At 53.7% G+C, this 20,507-nt stretch overlaps 1 protein-coding gene across 1 annotated transcript in view; it reads left to right on the forward strand.

Annotated features, from left to right (window-relative positions):
• Positions 1 to 20,507, forward strand: part of WWC1 (WW and C2 domain containing 1) — a 117,712-nt gene that overhangs the window by 73,257 nt on the left and 23,948 nt on the right. Inside the window, exons 5-14 of the mRNA XM_090288555.1 lie at positions 946 to 1,025; positions 5,659 to 5,788; positions 7,154 to 7,300; positions 8,488 to 8,561; positions 11,618 to 11,860; positions 14,201 to 14,290; positions 14,910 to 15,445; positions 18,362 to 18,470; positions 18,903 to 18,983; positions 19,626 to 19,712. Coding sequence (XP_090144681.1) covers positions 946 to 1,025; positions 5,659 to 5,788; positions 7,154 to 7,300; positions 8,488 to 8,561; positions 11,618 to 11,860; positions 14,201 to 14,290; positions 14,910 to 15,445; positions 18,362 to 18,470; positions 18,903 to 18,983; positions 19,626 to 19,712 — 1,577 coding nt within the window. The remainder of the gene's footprint in view (positions 1 to 945; positions 1,026 to 5,658; positions 5,789 to 7,153; positions 7,301 to 8,487; positions 8,562 to 11,617; positions 11,861 to 14,200; positions 14,291 to 14,909; positions 15,446 to 18,361; positions 18,471 to 18,902; positions 18,984 to 19,625; positions 19,713 to 20,507) is intronic.

Below are 20,507 nucleotides of genomic sequence, written 5' to 3' on the forward strand. Positions count from 1 at the left end.
GTATCATGTCCTCGGACAACCCCACGAAGCAGCTTCTGTCAATATCTGCACTTGAAGATGAGCAGAGGCTTAGGGGACCAGTAACTTACCAAGGTCACAAAGGACTCAGGTTTACTTCAGAGTTCTTAATGTAGTGCACTATCTTCCTAGCAACTGCTGGTTCTACACGATCTTATTTAATTACTTCATGGTCATCATTTTACTGATTGGAAACTGAGGCACGGCATTAAGTGATATGCTCAAGGTCAAGGCAGTATTCTGAACACTGGTTTAGTGCAACTTCAGATGGGTTCAACTCAGACGCCTGTAAGAAAACATGAAAGTAGGCAGAGGGCTAGGGTGAGGCATTAGGGAGCGGTGGGGACTGAAACCTAGAGAGGTGAGCTCTGTCTGCAGGGGTAGTTGAATTTCAGCTGTACCTTACTGTGTCCATGCAGGAATGTGGGATTAGTGATGGCAGATCTTAAGGTATTTTTATTTTTTACAGATTTTATTTATTTATTTTTAGAGGGAGGGGAAAGGAGGGAGAAAGAGAGGGAGAAAAGCATCCATGTGAGACAGATACATGATCGGTTGCCTCTTGCATGGCCCCGGGAATTGCCATCATCCCCCAGAACAGGAAAGGGAGGCGAGATGGCTCGAGAGGTCACCCAGCTGGACAGTGGGAAGGCCACGCTCTGTCCCAGGTCAGCCAGCTCCTGTCTACTTCCAGATTCCCTGGTGTGAGGGCTGGCTGTGGATGCTCTGCAGGACAGTCAGGCAGCTGCAGAGCAGGGCCAATACCAGTGAAGGGAGGGTGCTGTGACCAGTGTGACCCAGAGGATGTTGACCGGAGTCATTATGCAGGGACAGTGGGGGGGCTCTGGGTTTCCCTTTGAGGAAAAGGCAGCTGGCAGCTTGAAGTCAGCCTCTGACCCAGCCCCATGTGTGGTCTTCGTCCTCCAGGTCAACAAGCTGAAGAGAGAGATGGTGCACCTCCAGCAGGAGCTACAGTTCAAAGAGCTCGGCTTTCAGACCCTGCAGAAGTGAGTGCGCCCCACTGCGCTCGCCTCCTCCCTGCCTTTCCCCCTTCTCAGAATGTGGCGCTCAAATCATCTGATCCCAGTTCTGTTCCATTGGCTTGTACTGAACATACCATCAGCCGGGGGTGCGGTTTAGAAAGAGAAACTAGGAATCGTATCAGACCACAGAGTCCTCATCATCCCCAGACTCCCCGAAGCCAGTAAAGGTCTGTGCCGTTGAGCCGAGTTTCACAAGCCAGTCATAGAAGCACGTATTGAACATTTCTGAGTGCTCCCCGCCCCCAGTAGAGCCAGTAGACTCTCGCATGCAGAAAAAACAAAACAAGCTCGTTTTCTTCCCGTGGCCCCTGAAACTGAGCAGCAGCTTCATCTAGGGAGCCCCATAGAGGGAACAAGGGTCTCTCCTGCAACCAATGACTAGCAGAATGAGCGCGATCCCGTGCACGCTGTACTTTTGGGGTGACTTAAGGGGCTTCCAGGAAACTTTGACCAAATGAAATGTTCACTTTGAGAAGCCAACTTGCAGCCAAGCCAGACGCAGCTCCGTGGTTTCTGTAGAGCAGATGTGTTCGTTGTCATTATCGTGATTGTACCACGAGCAGTACCTCGGTGCCAGGAAGCACTTTGGTGTGTCTGCACGGGCGACCTCCCTGGGTCCTCACTGCAGCTCTCCAAGGAACGCTTTTTTGGCTAACTCCATCTTACAGACAGGACACGGAGCCACACAACCAAGGCTCAGTACGTGTTCGTTTGCCGTTATTACCCACATGTGTAACCCAGACGTATGCACTGACTCACGTTCAGCGTCTCTGACGGGCTCCTGGGACAGGCATTACAGAGGAGCGTGGGAGCTCTTTTGGAAGCTTCAGGGAGGACATATAGTAACTTCCTCTGTTCTCAGGGACGTCTCACTTAGAACCGCAGGGAAGTCACATCTGCACAGACGGTGACTTCTGTGGTCACTTGCTTTTTCTCTCTCCCTGACTCACCCTCTGAACCTCAAGTCCAGTCCCACTGATCTGTGGCCAGAACCCCAATCCTCTAGATGTCTGTCTCCAAGACCTATTAATCCAGTGAACTATGACCACCGGCTGAGGGACCTCTTGGTCTTATAAACATCATCCCGCTCCCAAACCCACACAGCACAAGCTATAAGAAAGCATGGCTTTGTATTATAGGTGGTGCATAATACATTTTTTAAAAGATTTTATTTATTTATTTTTAGAGAGAGGGGGAGGGAGGGAGAAAGGGAGAGAAACATCACTGTGTGGTTGCCTCTTACACACCCCAACTGGGGACCTGGTGTGCAGCTCAGGCATGTGCCCTGACTGGGAATCGAACCAGTGACACTTGGTTCACAGGCCGGCGCTCAATCTACTGAGCCACAGCAGCCAGGGCTTATTTTTATATGATAAATTAGGGTTTTATACACAAGTGCTCTGTTATTTATATATGCCTCTCTCTCTCTCTCACTCTCTCTCTCTCTCTCTCTCTCTGTCTCTCTCTCTCTGTGTGTATATATTTATATATATATATAAATATACACATATACATATATATTAATATATACACATATACATATATGTGTGTGTGTATATTTATACATATGCCAATCCTGTCTCTCAAACCAGATTTGTCATTAAGATAAGGGACCTTGTATGTTTCTTGTAATCTTCAGTAGGGCCGTGCACATTTGAGGGCAGTGATGTGAGCGTAGGAAATGTCTGTTTTGACATATAAAGCAGGTTGTCTACTCAGACCTCCATTTAGTAGTGGGGCAGCTTCTGAGCATGTACTTTAAGGGCTTCTGCCACCACCACCACCATCATCATCATCATCATCACCATCATGCCTTAGGTCCCCTCCGCAGGAGCCTGCCCCGCCTCCCCCTTCCTGCCGTCCTCAGGAGGTTCTGGTGAAAACACTTCTCCTTATTCTCTGAGCCACCACAAACCTGTTTTACCACTTCGTCACCCTGTAGCAGCATTGAAAATTCTTGTCGTTTGGTAAGCTGAGCTGAAACCCCAAAGACAAGCCTCCCTCTTTCCCCTCCCTCTGCCCTCCCGCCCTCCTGATGTTTGATATCAGCCCACAGAATACTCCACCCTGCTGCCCACGCTCCCCAGCGGGAAGCCAGCTCCCTGTGTTCAGTGTCGGGGAACATCTGCCTTCATGCACACCTTGGCCTAGAGGGTTAGGAATGTCGCCTCAAGAGGAGATGGCCCGGGTTCAAATCCCAGTTCCCTGGGACCTTGGGAACGTGACTGAATTCCTCGGAGCTTTGGTTTCTCTCTCTTGGAAGAATATGTCATTGTAAAGATTGAAACGGAAAATTCATGTCAAGTGCGTGACCGTGACCATGCCCGGCACACGGGGAGCCCAGTGGCTGTAAGGAGGGTGCCTCTTAGCGGAGGCTGAGAAATCAAGAAGGAAGCTGGGGACCTGGGAGCCTGGGCCTGCCCTGAGCCCATGTAAAGAGAAAAGAGTTGAGACTCGGCCCACTGCTCCCGCGGGAGAAGGGCCACGTGGTGTCTGTCTTCATGTCCCCAAGGCCACCCTGCCCACGTGAGAGCTATCTGTACAGGACAGAGAGGAGGTGGCTGCCGTCAGAGCCTTGGCCCAGCTTCTCCGCCTGGCTGTGCTGTGGCCGCCGGGTGTGTGTGACTCTGCAGTGCTGAGAGAAGGGACTGCTGCGGAATTGGGAAATCCTAAAACACCCCCCACACACGCCCTCCCCTCTGCCCAACCACACAACTTTTCTTTTTCCTAAAAAAAAAAAGATTCATTCACTGTGTACATAATGGTGACCCTTTGTTCCCCTCCCCCACCCCAATCCCAAGAGCGCTCCCTCTCCCGGCTGCTCTCTGCAGCCACATTCCAGAGCCAGGGTTGCTAAGGCCCCCGAGAGAAATCAGGTAGAGGCTGCATGAGGAGTCCCAGAGACAAGCCGCCTCTGTCTCTCCCTGCGGAGGACTCAAAGCCAGCCTCCCCTGTCGGCAGAGGACAGCTGGGCACTGCCTGCCCCCACCCCAGAGCCCCCAGCACTGGGGCCCACTCGGGCAGACACCCCCCGCATGTGGGGGAGGGCCGCCCCCAGTCCTGGACGCTGTCTGTCGGGGATCCTCCTCTCCGTGGAGCATCTTGGGGAGGCCTCTGCGGCAGAAAGCTCCCTTTAGACTCATTTCTCAACCTGAATTGGAGACCAGTCTTCGCTGACCTGGCAGGCTTGCCCAGGCCCAAGTCCTCGAAAGGAATAGACGGGCTATTTTTAGTGGGAACACATAAACGGGGCTTTGTTTTCTCTCCGCGGAGCTGAAATAACGGAAGGGGAGGGGAGGACTGTGCTGAGACCACAGTCAGGCCTCTCTCGCCCCCACCTCTCTCCCTCTCTCCCTCCTCAGAGGCTGGGCCGAGAACCTGCTCCCGCTTGGGTCCGTGGTTCCCCACTCCGCTTATTTGTAGCTCAGGACAATTCGGCCTGGAGCAGGAAACCACCAAGGACAGCCTGTATCCCGTCCTGAACTGATGGGTTTGTGGCATCCCCTTGTGCTGGGAAGCTCCTCTTTCTCCATCGGGGACCTGCCCTCTGCACCGTTCCATGCCACAGCCCTTCCTCCCCAGGGGGTGGGACCCAGGCCATCTCCAGTGTGACCTGACCCTCAGGAAGCATCATGAGCCTTCACGTCTTTTATTTTCCTCGCATCAGAATGAATCTGTATGTAGGGCCTAGGCAGACCGATAGGCACTGCAGAGCAGAAGCGTTTTGATTCTTTACATTGGTCTAGTTGATCACCTGGTTTTTAAATCCTCAATTGCACTTCATGTTCCTTACAGCCCTGACAGGGGCTGGGCTGATGGCATTATCCCGCTTTTCTTCGAGGAGGAAACAGAGGCTCCTTGTGCCCCTGGGCGCATGCCCCAGGTCACCACACCAAGTGGCAGGGCTGGGGCTCTTCCATCCTTCTGACCTTTCCTTCATTGTGTTGTTAGCTCCATCAACACCTCCTAAACAGGGTGATTTTGCGTCTCTCCCAGAAGACATTAGGCAAAGTATGGAGACATTTTTGGTTGTCACAACTTGAATTCAAGATGCTACTGGCATCTAGTGGGCAGAGGCCAGGGATGACACTAAACATCCTCCAATACACAGGGCAGCCCCCACAACGAGGAATGATCCAGCCTCAAATATCAAGAGTTCTGAGGATGAGAGTGAATTAAAGGCCTAGTCTGTGCAAGATACTGAAACTAGTCAAACATTCAAGCCTGTCTGAGTCAAGTCAAGGACACTACCACATATATTATTAATTATAATGCAACGCAATGAGTGCAGTGTCGCAGTTATGTGCAATGTGTTATGGGAACACCTAGCCCAACCTGCAGTACCCAGGGAGGTAATCTGGGAAGGCTTCCTGTAAGAGCTGACACTTTGAGGACCCTTGACTTCAAGCGTGGTGTTGCTTCAGTCCCACACTGTGGGACATTTGCAATTTAACAGGGTCCTGCTGCGCCGTATTCCATAGGCAGAACGGAGAGAGGAGTCTTCTTGAGGGAACGGAGTTCTGCGGTCTGTGCTTTTCCCCTGGGGAAACCTCATCCCTCGCTCCATCTTTGACCTTTCCTATTTATTGTCTCCTAGAATCGATAAGAAAATGTCTGATGCTCAGGGCAGTTACAAATTGGATGAAGCTCAGGCTGTCTTGCGAGAAACAAAAGCCATCAAAAAGGCCATCACCTGTGGAGAAAAGGAAAAGCAAGACCTCATTAAGGTACGAAAGTTCCCATGACGTGGGCTCCGTCTCCGTTTCTCCTGGGCCCCTTCCTGCGCCAGGCCTCGTGGGCTAGTTCCACAGATCACCGGGTTCTCATCGCTAGTTAGCTTGGGCTTTTGGAAATGGAGGCTCAGAAGCATTAAGTGACCTGCCTAAGGTCACACAGCTAGGGTAAAACGGCAGATTGAAGCAGTAGCTCTCTAGTCCACAGGCCACGTCCTTGCCTCTAGCTCTAGCCGCCTGGCTCACTTTTTAAGGAACCAAATGAAAGGAGGTGTTTCAACATGGTTAACTTTGACATCCACATGGAGCGTCTTTGTAAGCATTTCCTTGTGTGTTCTGACCCTCTGCTAGGACCTGAACAGATGATAATAGGTGTGATTAACGTCCCAGGCAGTTGTGCCAAGCACTTTGCAAGCTCACTTATCCTTCACATCAGTGCTGCTTTATCCTCATCACACAGATAAGGGCTGTATAGCTCAGAGAGTCCGTGGTAAAGGCAGGGTTCAAACCCCTGTTGCCCTGTCTCAGAAACCCATCCTCGTCTCCCCTGTCCATCCCACTGCCTCGCACGAGACCCACCCTGACCTCTGAGGTATTATTGTTGCCATCAGCCGCTTAGGAGTCTGAGGCTCAGAGCTGCCGTAAAGGACTTGGAGAAGGAAGCTTTGCCCTCTATGACAAACAAAAGAATTTCGGAGCTCCTACCGGGAACAGCAGCCCCGGGGAAAGCATTCAGACAAGACCCTGTGGGCAGTGGGATCTGTCCCTGTCGTGCTTAGCAGTCCAGAGCGCCGAGTCTTAGATAGACCAGGAAACCCTGGCTCTGTCCATTGCCGCTGTCTGCACGTCAAAGCTCCTTCATGGACAAAGGGGGGCTGGTGACAGGCCGTTCCTGGCAGGGCTGTGGTCAGGATTAGAAGAGAGCATGGTGCAGCTGACAGTTAGTTACTGAGAAGGCACTGTCCTGGCACTTTACGCAGAGAGTCTCGTTCAGTCAGCATGGTAGCGCTGTGAGATGGGATCTATGATTGTTCCCATTTTGCAGGAAAGGAAACTGAGGCACAGGAGGTTAATCCTCTAGCTCAGATCACTCAGCTAGAAGGAGCCGAGTGGGGGTCGTAACTCAGGCCGCGCGGCTCGGGAGCCAGCGCCCACACCCGCCTGTCCTAGGTCGGGGCCCGGCACCTAGCAGGTGCCCGCTCGTGGCTGGCTCTTGACAACATAAGCGGGCTGTCTGGATGAGCGTGGGCTCCTCCCACATTACGGAAGGTGGAGAGAAAAGGTACACAGAGCGTGACAGACCCAGAGCTCCCTCCCGGGAAGGAAGGGGTGTCGCTGACCCTGTGTTCCCCACTTCAGAGCCTTGCGGTGCTGAAGGATGGCTTCCGGACCGACAGAGGGTCCCACTCTGACCTGTGGTCCAGCAGCAGCTCTCTGGAGAGCTCGGCCTTCCTGCTGCCGAAACAGTACCTGAACGTGAGCTCCCAGACAGACATCTCGGGAAGTGTGAGTAGCAGGGCCCGTTGCTGGGGGGCCTCCTGAGGGCAGCTGCCTTCTCGTTCCTCACCTATGGAGCTGGCCGGTGGCTCTTTGTGGCGCTGGCTGCTGGCGCCCTGTTCTCGTAGAGCTCCCCGGGCCCGGCGTGACCGCAGAGAGTGGTGTGAGAAAATGCCCCCCCTGACTCCACCTCCTCGCTGTCACTTGGCCACGTGCTGGGGTCTAGATGCTGCACAGAAAGTGTTTTCGAAGGACCGGGTGTCTTCCCTCTGGTTTCCTTCCTGCTATCTTGCAGAACCATGCCGTGTTCCTCTCCCAAGCTAAGAAACAGAGGCTATTTTCCTCCTGGTAGTCCCCAAACGATGCCTGCAGCTTTCAGACAGCTGCTTGACTCCCAGCTCCATAGCTCAGGGGGGTCATAGCTGATGCCTGTCCAGTCCAGGCCTGACCCATGGTCTAACCCATGGCAAGCCGTTGCTTTGGGGAGCTTTTATTTTCTAGAGCAGGTGACATTGAACGAACTCGCCGCCTAGCCTCTGTGGCTAAAATGCTACTCCTATCTGATTTCTATAGCGGTGCTCCCACTTGTGAAGAGAAGCTCTATCCACGCCTGACTGGGTGAGCCTTGTAGCTTCTTGCTGCTCTCAATCAGGCTACCCTCCCCCACCCCCCACCCCCACCACCTGTGTGTCCAGCTACAAGTCACCTGTGGGCCGTAATATTTGAGAAGGATTCGTGTGCCTGCTTCTGGTTCTAGACCCTTCTCCTCACTCATCCAGTGTCTCCCTCCTGACTGCGGCCTCCTGGGTTTTCAACTTGACCTCCTCCCCAGTGCCCCCCAGAATGGCTTTTCCTGTATATCATCTGTCCCTCCTTCCGCCTGACCAGCTGTCCTCCATGCTTCTGTGGCTTGAATGGGCTCCAAGCCATCTGTGGCTGTGAGATAATATTCTGGGCCCTAAGCTTCTCTTCTAGATGTGACTGATGCCTGCGTTTGGGGCTCTTCCCACGGCCCAAAGGAAGGAAAGTGTTTTTGCCTCACTGGCTTCTTTGGGATGCGCACAGCCAGCTCCATAATTGGGGGCTGTTCTTAGCTACTTCCCAGGCACGCTGTCAAGTCTCTCCTGAGTTCTTGATACCCAGCTCAGCACTGGTCCCAACAGCCACATAACTTCTGACTTTGTTCTTCCCTCTAGTTCGGCACCAGCAGCAACAATCAGTTGGCAGAGAAGGTCAGGTTGCGCCTTCGATACGAAGAGACTAAGAGGAGGTAATGGGGGGTTGGGGCTCGGGTGGTTCTGAGAGTATAACTACTGTTATAGAGGGTCAGCTCTGTGTCTGGCTTTTTACACGCTTAGTCCTACAAAGATGATGAAGATGAGTATTATAATCTTCATATTTTAATCTTCTCTGAAACTCACATAGGAAATAACTAACCCAGAGACATGTAGCTAGGGAAGCTTTGAACTCAGATCTGTTATCTTTTCATGTGCTGGCCTCAGTTTCTATAATCAGAGTTTTCCGATGCTCCTGTATGCAGTTTGGTTTGAAGAAACGCAACTGGGGTTTTAGCAACAGGCTAAAAAGACTGGATCCTACCCACTGGGAGCCCAGTTCTAGGAGGGGGATTGAAGTCAGCTTTGTGGGGACCAAGTGACTTCAAGCTATGGCAGGAATGATTTCCTGAAGAAAATTGGGAAGATTTGAACCAAAGAGGGAGACTTTGGATACTAGTCAGGTGGGGGAAAAAAATACTTCTGTGTCCTGTTTTGGCTCCCCCTAGAGGTCCCACGAAACAACAGGACTTCTGTATTTGGACAGCCACTTCTTGTCCCCTCTGAAGGGGACTACTCCGAACACTGGATCTTGCCCAGTCTGTAGTAACACCTATCTTTGGGATCAGTTCTGGAGAGACTCAGAGATTGGAATCTTCCCTCTGGGGTGGAGCCATTCAAGGTCCTGTCGCAGAGAGAAGTCACAGCCCAGCCTCTCACCTCATCACATCCTGGCTCATCTGCCTTTAGCCAGCTTTTCCCGCCTCCCCCACCCCCCTCAAAGCTCCAGAGACAAAGCAGCCCACTGAGTGGGAAAGTAGAGGCTGTGGGGCCTGAAGTGCCAAAGGCAGGTGGATGTAATGCAAGGTCAGGTCATTGTGTGCCAAGCTTTGTCACATGCGCGTTTCTGGGCGTTTCTGGGCAGTAAGTCTAGGAGTTCCATCATTCTCCAAAGGGTGTATGGCCTGGAGTTTGAGGAGCGCTGGTGTAGTGAGAGCCGTGAGAAAGAACATCCAAGAAAACATCCATCACCCCTTCAACGTCCCACGTGTAGTGGGGCCGCTGCCAGAATCGGCCCTTTCACTGTCTTGAAAGCAGCTGGTGAACAGCAGCCAGGAAGTTATTCCAAAATCAATCATGATGGATTGCTATATACGTGAATATGGAATTTAAATTAATTAACTCTAAGGATTCGTGCCTGCTGAGACATTTGGACGGGGACTGAGCAAATGTAGATGTGTCTCTCTGTATGGTATTTTAGCTACGTAGCACGGAGAGCTAGTCTCCCACCATTTTTTTTGTTTGTTTTAATTCCTCACCTGGGGACATGTTTATCAATTGAGAGAAAGAAATAGAGAGAGAAACATTGGTGTGAGGCAAAAACATCAATCTGTTGCCTCCTGTACATGCCCCTACTGGGGATCGAACCCACAACCGTTTGGTACACACGACAGCGCTACAACCAACTGGACCGCCCAGCCAGGGCCTCCCACCATGTTTTGATAAAATTAAGAGTTGGGCTACATTGTCTGCAGATATGCTCAAACTGGGGGTACAGAGGCCTGGGCTCTCAGCAGGTGTTAGCCAGGCTTATAACTTTCTATCTTAGGTGAGCCACATCCTTTCTGGACATGTGTCCAACAGGGTTAACTGCTAGGTCTTACCTGCCCTTTAGGGACTGGGAGAGACTAGGACGTGGTAGCTAGAAGCACTTTGCAAAGGCTAAATCCTAAAGGATTATATGACTGCAGGAATACTCTTATTAATTTTACTAGGAATCTTAATTTGGTCCAACAATAATCATACCTAATATCACCCTGACCCGTGTGACTCGGTTGGGCATCATTCCTCAAAGCGAAGGGTTGCTGGTTCAATTCCAGTCAGGGCACATGCCTGGGTGGCAGGTTCGGTCCCCAGTCCGGGAGCGTATGAGAGGTAACCACACTGATGTTTCTCTCCCTCTCTTTGTCCCTCCCTTCCCCTCTCTAAAAATAAATAAAGTATTAAAAAAAAACAAAACAAAACCTAATACTTGTAAGCACTTGGCAGTGTGTAAAGAGCACTTGATGGTATGTTCTCACTTGGTCCTCATAACCCACCTCTCAGGTACCATCTGCCCTCACCCTACAGGTGAGGATACTGAGCCTCTAAGAAGTTGAGGGCTAGGGCTCCCTGCTCCTTCTTTAACACGTATTAAGTGCCTGCAGCGTACCAGGCACTGTGCTAGAAACTTGTGATACCAGCATGATTTCTTAACAAAAATGACCTTCTATCAGCAAGGTCAGAGCCAAACCTGCAGCTCAAGGCCTCTGGTCCCAAATCCACAGTCACTCACACGGTGCTGCCGCCACTCCTGGAACCAGGAACATGTGCTTCGCTGCCGTTGTCTTCGCTGGGGTTGTAATGGGCCCATGACTGCCGTCAGTTTAGCACCTGTTAGGGACCAAATGCTCTGAATACATTATTGCCCATTTCGACAACAGCTCTGAATGGCGAATTATTGTTTTGTTATCTACAAGGCTTAAGGAGTTTGCCCAATGTTATGTATCCAATAAATGGTTGAACCAGTTAATAACAACAGAGGCAGCAGAGACATTTAGTGAGTGCTTATTATGTGCCAAGTACTGTGCTTTGAGCGTTTATGAATGGTGTCATGAAGCTTTCAGCCACAACTCCTGGGGAATGGTTACGTGACTTGCCCAAGGTCACACAGCTAGCGGTAAGAGGCCGTTGCCTGGTGATGAATCCAGCTCTCCATTCTGTTGTACTAGCCTTAGTGTCTCTCAGGGCAAGGTCTTTGCCTTGTTTATGTCTCTGCCCTAGGCCTGCAGAGCCTGCTCTGTGTTGCCACGTGGTAGGCACCGCATGGGTCTGTTAGGTCAGAATATGTTCCTTGAGATGACATGCTGCGCAAAAGGAAGTCAGTAACTGTCCGAGATCGCTCAGAGGACGTCAGGGCTCCTTGAACCTCATAACCTTGAACGTGCCATCTGTTACCCTGCTCCCCCAATGCCATGGGCACACCCGTCACGCTCACCTTCTCTGCCTGCAGGATTGCCAACCTGAAGATCCAGCTGGCCAAGCTGGACAGTGAGGCCTGGCCGGGAGTGCTGGACTCAGAGAGGGACCGGCTGATCCTCATCAACGAGAAGGAGGAGCTGCTGAAGGAGATGCGCTTCATCAGCCCCCGAAAGTGGACCCAGGGGGAGGTGGAGCAGCTGGAGATGGCCCGGAGGCGGCTGGAGAAGGACCTGCAGGCAGCCCGCGACTCCCAGAGCAAGGCGCTGACGGAGAGGTGGGGCTGCGCCGGGGCCGGGAGGGGGCATGGGACCCTCCCCTCGCGGCCAGGCCTGCACTCCAGCCCCCGGCAGGGGAGCAGGGCGATGAGGACGCCCCGGGGCGCCTGGGCTCCACCCCGAAAACACTCAATTTGAAGACCTCACAACTTTCTCGAAGCAGCAAACCGGGGGACAGGACAGAAGGTCTTTCATTACTGCCTTCAGTCCGGTCTTTCAAAGGTCCTCTTGCTTCGCTGGAACAGTGAGTTCACAGAGCCAGTCCAGGGAAGCCAGAATCTCCGTCCCCCAGCAGCTGCTGAGCAGGTCACTGGAAGGTCCCCGAGGGCAGGGTCCTCTGGGGGACATGCAGAGGGAAGCCAGGGCTGTGTGAGCAGGAAGAGGCAAGAGCCTGCGGACAGGTAGGGACAGTGCTGACAGCGGTGAGCCTTCCGCAGGGGTGGAGAAAGCTGACTCAGGAGTCTTTGCATCTGCCGCTGTCGGCTTTGAGGCCCCTGTTTGTCTGAACAGCCTTTCCATTCATGGTGCCTTTAAGAAGGACTGGAATAGACTCCCAGTGAAGCCACACCACAGGGCCTGCCAAATGCCAGTCCCAAATCGATCAGACTCACAGCCGTCCCGACACCCCTCACCTCACCCACGCCCCTCCCGTGGGCCCCGCTTCTGAGAGCTGCCGGGCAGTCAGGCAGGGTGCTTGTTAAGAGGGTGGAGCCCCTGGCCCCGCCCCAGGGGCCCGCTCCCCAGGCCTGAGATGCAGCCCCGGCTCTTGGATCTGTAACGAGCACCCCAGGTGCTGAGCTAAGCTATGGACCTTCCGGATACTGTGCCTTCTCTGCCTGGTGTGTTCTTGGCCTCCCAGCGTGTGCCGGCGTCACACACACATGCCATCTGGCCTGCTACGCCACAGGGAGGCCTCGGCACCTGTGTCCTTCTGCCGAGGGCTGCACCCCTGTGCCCAGGAAGTCAAGGCCCTCTGACTCCTGGTCCCCTCAGCAGCCTGTTGGGGCTTCTGTGGGGACCTGCTTTTCCTCCCATAACACGCCTCAGGTTTTCTCCCAGAAAAGAGGAAAACACGTAGAAAAGGTGAGCCCCTGCCACTCCCGACGTCCTCCTTCCAGGGCTTTGCTCTGATGGAGGGTCCGGAGGTTCCCTCGTTCTGTTTGTTCTGTGCAGAGGCAAGGGCTTAGTTCATTACGGGTTCCACCTGCCGGTGTGCTGCCTGCCCTGCTCTGGGAGAACACCAGGGACTGAGGTGGCCGGGGACTGAGGTGGCCGGGGACCGTGCCAGGGCCGCCCTGCCTGCTGTGCCGGTTGTTTTTCCTGGAATTTCTCAGGTTCAGTGGCCCAGGAATAGGCCCTGCCCATTCCTCACCACTTCTCAGTTGTTCAGAGCCACCTCTGGTCTTCATTCCAGGGCCGGTGTGGTTGGTCATGCAGGGACCAGGCTCCTTCTGGCTTGTGGCACCTTCCCTTTTGGGCCATAAGAGTCCTCCAAGGGACAGTGGGCAAAACCCACCCGCTCTCTTAACCACATTAGCCTGATGCACATCACTTTCGTCACATCTTTTTGGCCAGAACTTGGTCACATGCCCCACCCACCTAGCTGCAAGGGAGGCTGGGAAGGGGAAGCAGAGGAGGACACAGATCCCAGGGTGCACCCGCAGGTTCAGCTACCATGTGACCTGCTCAAAGAGCCTCATCTGCCGGTCCAAACTGGGTCTTTTTTTTTAGTTCTTTTCTGCCGTGCCATTACTTTCCCCACATGGACCTTGTCACACTGGGTCACTTAGATATCTGAGTATTTTAAAAAATATATCTTCTCCTCCCGCCCTCCCCAGTAGAACGTAAGCTCCATTAGAACAGAAACAAGCTCTGTCTTGCTCACAGTTTTATCCCCAGTGCTAACTGCAGTGTCGTACATGGTGTAGGCAGTAGAATCCTAATTCTGCCACTAGTTATGTAGCTTTGAGTAAATGATTTAACCTAAGAACTTCAGTCTCCTCCTGTGTAAAGTGGTAAGAGCCATTCTTACCATGGAGAGTTAATGTGCGAATGAATGAAAACAATGCTGTAAATTTCCTAGTGTAGCACCTGGGGTGGGGGAGGCAGTGTGTGTGTGTGTGTGTGTGTGTGTGTGTGTGTAGGGGCTGGTGAATGCAGCAGTTACTATAGGATTATATATGGAAGCCATAGGTCCCCAAACATCACAGTAAAATGCTTCCAGAAGGTTCTTGTGTGTCTCTGTGGACATCCCCACAGGTACATGCCTGCGATTCCTCATTCAGGCAGGTGGAGGCTGGGTTCCTTGGGGCTCCCCCTCATGGCTTCTTTTGCTGCAGGTTAAAGCTAAACAGTAAAAGGAACCAGCTGGTGAGGGAACTGGAGGAAGCCACCCGACAGGTGGCAGCTCTGCACTTGCAGTTGAAGAGGTGAGTGAGTGAGTGCTAGGCAGGGGGACAGCGCCATCCTGGGGCAGGCTAGGGGCAGGCGTCCCACCTCCACGTCAGAGAGTAGCCCTCGGGTCTGGGCCTTGGTGGGCGTTTCCATAACATTGTTCTTCTCAGCTCTGTTAACTGTTGCTTTTCTGTTTGTAGTAAGTGATACTGCTTTTCCTGTTACACTTAGGATATAAAGTTTTCTTTTAAGATATGTATCAAAGCGTAAAAGTCGGAGTTGATTTGAATTAAGATATTAAGATGTGTTCCTTCAGGCTAAATTCAAACATGGAAAACTATTGTGAAAATGGAATGCAGCCAGCAGAGGTTTGGGAAACAGAGATACAGAGTGGGGGCGGGGGGGGGGGGACTTTAAGGCAGTTGGCTTGGGTTCGAATCCCAGCCCTGCCACTTTCTGACTGTGTAGCCTGCTCAGGTATCAGTTTCCTCTTTAATGGAACAGGGGTGCATGGTCTGTCCTGGAGACTATCAAGAGGGTCCAACAATATAATGTACTCTTAAGTGCCGACAGTGCTTTTCAGAGCCAGGCATGACGTTCCCGGTGTTCAGCCACTCCGTGTGTCCTCACCATCTGTTCCCTCCCTGTGCCCAGCCTCTCCAGCAGCATGCAGTCTCTGTCCTCGGGCAGCAGTCCTGGCTCCCTCACGTCCAGCCGGGGCTCCCTGGCCGCCTCCAGCCTGGACTCCTCCACCTCTGCCAGCTTCACTGACCTCTACTATGACCCCTTTGAGCCACTGGACTCAGACCTGCAGAGCAAGGTGGACTTCCTGCTCCAGGACGGGGCCACGGGCTTCCGGCCCTCCGGCTGCATCACCACCATCCACGAGGACGAGGTGGCAAAGACCCAGAAGGTGGAGGGGGGCGGCCGCCTGCAGGCCCTGCGCTCCCTGTCCGGCACCCCGAAGTCCATGACCTCTCTGTCTCCCCGGTCCTCCCTCTCCTCCCTGTCTCCGCCCTGCTCCCCACTCATTGATGACCCCCTCTTGGCTGGAGACGCCTTCTTGAGCCCCATGGAGTTCGAAGATCTGGAGCTGAGTGCTGCTCTTTGCGAACTGAGCCTTGGCAGCAGCAGCCGGGAGAGGTACCAGCTGGAGGAACCAGGAATGGAGGGCAAACAGCTGGGCCAAGGTAGGGAACATCACAGTGGGGGGTGGGGAGCCTCCAGGAGGGAGAAGAGTGGGAACACAGACCCCTGCAATAACGGTGGTCATTACTTACTGTTTTCTGTGTGCCAGATCTTTACATAGTTACTGAGTTATTTCTTTCAGTAGATATATATGTACTTACCATGTTCTAGGTCTTGGGCTAAAGGTTTCCCTTAGTGGATTCATTCATTCAACAGATAATCATTAAGTACCTACTAAAACTAAATGCCAAGTCCATTCATTAGTTCAACAGGCAAGGTGCCAGGCACTGGGTTAGCCACCAGGATACAGTTCAGGACAGACAGGTCCCTGTTCTCTTGAAACATACATGTAAATGATGGAGCCTTTCAGGCTGGTGTGTGAAGGAAGGTGACATTGAACAGAGGCTCCCGCAGTGAGAAGCAGCCACCCTTGGGAAGGCAAGAGAAAAATCTCGGAGGCCAGGGCCAAGCGGCAGCAGGAGGGGCCAGCTGTAGGGGTCACCGACAAGGCCAGAGAACCAGGCAGAGTCTGGGTCACGGAAGGCCTGGTGGGCCGTGGTAAGGAGTTTGGGTTTTATCCTGATTGCAGTGGGGATCTGTGTGACTGAAGCCCGGGAGTGATATGATCTCACTCCCGTCCTGCAAGGGGGCAGAGTGGGCATGCTGGTGTGACTGGAGGTTCAAGGTAGACTCTTCAAAATCGAAGATGATGCCGAGGATGCCAGCTGAGACTTACGGAGAGAAAACCAAATAATAAAGCATAGCCGCCAGCATGTACTGGGGTGCATGACGTGGTGGGCAGTGGGCTTTCTAGGGTGCAGTAGGTTACTTGTACTGCGCCACTTTCACAGATGGAGAAAACGGGTTCAGAGAGGGGGCGCCGCTTGCCATAGGTCCCCCACCCAGAAGTGGGAACGCAAGGATTGGAATCTGGCTTTCTCTTACCCAGGAACCCAGCATCTTTCTTGTTGCGCTCCTCTTAGGATGCGAACTAGCCCAGTGTGTTCATTCCTGGGACACTCCCGGTGCCCTGCGGCCCCACCGTGCCCCTCTGGCCCTGGGTGTGAAGGTCAGGCCTGGGCAGGGTGCTCAGTAAGCTCACCTGGGGCTCTGGCCTCTCCTGGCTATGACTTTACTGAGTTCAGGTGTGCAAGACACTGGTCCTGGTGTGCATATTGGCTCATTTAAGGTGGGTGTCGCTTTATCCCCTTAATAGAGATGAAATGAGTGAGGCACAGTGATATTAAATGACTTGTTCAAGGTCAGTGTCACAGATAAGAAGCGGAAGAGTCAGGGTCAGTGCCAGGCCTGCCCAGAGCCCACATGAAGGCATGGATCAGCTCTGTCTGCCTTGGGCTTCTGTTCCTGGCTCCTGGCCTGGCCAGCTAGGAGCTGGACCATCTTCGCATTCAGGCTACAGGGATGGGCAGGAGGGTTGCCACAGTGCCCGGAATTATGCATTCGTATGCGAGGAGGGGCCCGTGGACGGATTCCCTGGTTAATTCAAGACTGCTGTGCGCGTGCCAGCCATTGCCTTAGGTGAGGAGCCGAGCGATCCCCGGGGCCCCCTCATCAGGAAGGGTGTCGTGCTGAGTGCTCTCAAACAAAAATAAACACAGGCTCCCTACAACAGCAGGTGGCAGACGTCAGAAAATCGTTCCCCGGAGAGGAGGTGGTGCAGGTGGAACTCTGACGAGACTTGAGAGGAGGCTACCCAAGGGTGGCATTAAATCAAGGCTGGGACACTCAGACCGCAGCCGGGTGCCGGGAGGGACTCCCGCTGCCTGCCCCACAGCGTCCTTGAGGCTGTGGGTCAGAGCCCGTGCGTCCCATGCCACCCCCTCCAGCGCCCGCCCGCAGTGACTGATGCCAGGCCGAGTGCAGACGCTAAGCAGGTTATGCGATTAGTGCTGCAGTTCAGCAGCAGACAAATTAATCTCCTTAAGTGGCTTAGTGGAGGGTGGTGATGTGGGGGTCTGGCGGCGGGGGTCTGCAGGCTGCAGCAGGCGTGGGACTTGGGTGGGGAAAGCTGCGCCCAGGTCGCTGCTTTCGTCTCCCGGGTTCCCGGCAGACCCCTACCCCCAGCCTGCCCGCCCCCAGTCTCTTCTCCATTCTGCCCCCAGTGCCCAGCACATAGCAGGTGCTCTGCAGTGCTGGCTGTGAGGTCAAGGGACCTGACTGGCCTTTCCCGCTGTGTGAAGGGCAGGAACTATCCTGTTCATCTTGGTGGCTCCGAACTTGGCGGTGGGCCCAGCACACTGTTGGCACCCATGACTCGGCAAAAGGCACATGCAGCGTGTGCTGAGTCCCCGGTCAGAGACTTTGGAGGGGCTGGGTCAAGGGCAGGGAAATGAGCTGAGTGGAGTGGAGTGGGATAGGCCAAGTGGGAGAGCTGGTGCATCAGTCCTTCCTGTTCTTCCTCTTGCCCTTCCCAAGGGTCCCCGGTGCACAGGGACCCATCTGGAAGGCACAGGAATAACGTGGCAGGAAGGATAGCAGTGATGGATCTTGTAGAACACTTTCCCCACCGGTCTGTATGCCACAAACTTCCCTGTAATGTCCCACTGAGTCCCCCCAACAGCCCTACAGGGTGTATGTTCTTCCCCACTTTACAGATGAGGAAGCGGGGGCGTACAAAGGCTGCATCACTGTCCCTGTACCTTGAAGCAGTAAGTGGTGGAGCTGGGATTTGAACCCAGGCAGGTACACTCCCGAGTCTAGGATGTCAAACAAAATCAGATGCTACCCTTTCTTCACCCCCAAGCAAGGCAAGACCTGGCTGTTGAATTCAGAGGTCGTCGGAATTGGTCAGGACCGACCTGGGACAGAAGATGGGTGGATTGGCAGTGTGTGTTGTGAAGACAGCACCCTGATTTCTGAACCTCACCTTGCCACCTCTTTCCCACCTCTTTCTCCAGCTGTGAATACGGCCCAGGAGTGTGGCCTCAAAGTGACCTGTGTCTCAGCGGCCGTGTCGGATGAATCTGTGGCTGGGGACAGTGGTGTGTACGAGGCTTCTGTGCAGAGGTGGGTCTCTTGGTCCTGGATCTCTGGGGACTCTGGATCTGCCGACTTTGGGCCCCCAACATGTGTGGGAGGGACCTACAGGAGGAACATGTCTGGGTGACCCTACCTTCCCCCAGGAGCCCTATTTGGGGCTGTACCAAAGATGCAGACAGCACAGCTCCTCCTGGGGCTGGGGTGCTTCCCATTTGGGAAGAGCCCTGGCTTCGTGGTTGCCATTAAGGGGCGTAAAGCTGGAGGGGGTGTGTGTGCCCTGGAGATCAGGGAGCCCCTTCAAGAGAGGGATCTGGAGCAGTTGTGGGGAGGCAGGGTGTGCAGGGAGGCTGAGCAGTCCCACCACACTGTCCTCCTTGAGGAGCCAACCACACCTTCCAGGCAGAACCCCGATCACTGCAAGGAATTCTGACAGTCTTCCTCTCCCTTGCTGCCTTCCAGACTCGGTGCATCAGAAGCCCCTGCTTTTGACGGTGATGAATCAGAAGCAGTGGGAGCAACCCGGGTTCAGATTGCCCTGAAGTAAGTCACAGGGAGGGTGGGGACAGAGGGCCGTGGGCCCTGCAGGGTATCTTCCTCTTGTGCAGCATCTTACCAGCTTTTTCCTTCCCAGCTGCCCAGGGAGGAAGGCCGAGCAGCAGGGCCTGCTGACAGTTGTGGGCTCCTCATAAAGGGGGGGCCAACTCTTTCCCTGTCTCCCAGCTCCCCATTTTACTACAGAGAAAAACGAGGTTTGGAAGACCTTGTCACTTGCCCCGACTCACTGAGCTGACCCGTGGCAGAGCCAGACCCAAACTGAGACCTCCGGCCTCCCGGGCTGCTTGGTCATTATTACGGGATCTTTTGTCATCCCGTCCGGGTGGCAGCCACCTGGACCGACGTCAACCCCTGGCGGCTGCAGCCCAGATTTGTTCTTGTTTTCTCTTGATGGGGGGTGGCCTTGATATTTTTTAATAGGAACTCATTGCCAACGTTTAAGTATCAGGAAATCTCACACAAACTTGTGGCTTCTCTTTAAAAATTCAGGCAGCTAGCTCCTACTTCCCTGAACGGCAGCAAAGCGAAGCGCGGAGCCTGCGCTCCAGCACAGCCACATCTGGGGTGATGGGGAGGGAGAGAAATGGCGTTGCTAACAGCTGCTCCATCTGCCCCTTTCTGTTGCAGGTACGACGAGAAGAATAAGCAATTTGCAATATTAATCATCCAGCTGAGTAACCTTTCCGCTCTGCTGCTGCAACAGGGCCAGAAAGTGTGAGTCTCTAGCTGACAGGGTGGGGTGTGTATCACGATCTCCCCCTCTGCAGCCATCCCCGGGGTCACTGCTGCTCTGTCCTGCTCGGACAACCGGTCACGTAAACCCACTGCGGGCATTTCATGCCTGTGGCCGTAATGCAAAGTGTCAGCACGGTGAATATGGGTACAGGCGTGACGGCAAACACGCCAGCTCCAGTGAGAAGCACTCTGGACAGCTCTGGTTCCTTCCCCAATATGTCCTGAGCACCTAGCCTGAGCCAGCACAAAGAACGGGGTAGGGACCAAATCCCTGCCCTTGTGAACTTGAAGCCTTGGGAAGAAGGAGGTCACGGATCCCATCACCCGCTCTAAGCTCAAGTGTTCCATGCAGAAGGAGAGTCAGCACCTGTCACGGTGCCTGTGTTGAAGGGTGTGATGGGGATTACCCTGAACTGGTAATACGGCCAATACCTGCCCTGTCTGCCTGCTGGCTCTCCTTCAGACCGGGTTTGTGTTTCATCGGGCTCATCGGCCCACCTGGTCTCCTGTCACTACACCGTAGGCCTTGATGACAGTAACAGGAGCTTATATTTCCGTGGTCTGCACCCTGTCAGCTTCTGGGGATGTCACATGTGGGAAAGAGGACGGGAGGGGGAAAACCAGTCAAACAGAAGGAAGACGAGATAGGACCCGGGCTGTTTTCTGTCTTCCGCTCGTCCAGGCTGCCCCAGGACCAATCACCTTCTCCGCAGCTCACTGGGTCTCCTGCAGGGGTGCCTGTGCAAGCTGTCTGGGTCCCAGGATAAATGCACC

The sequence above is a fragment of the Furipterus horrens genome, unplaced genomic scaffold (assembly GCF_987537825.1).
Source record: "Furipterus horrens unplaced genomic scaffold, mFurHor1.1.pri manual_scaffold_10, whole genome shotgun sequence".
Classification (NCBI taxonomy): Eukaryota; Metazoa; Chordata; class Mammalia; order Chiroptera; family Furipteridae; genus Furipterus; species Furipterus horrens.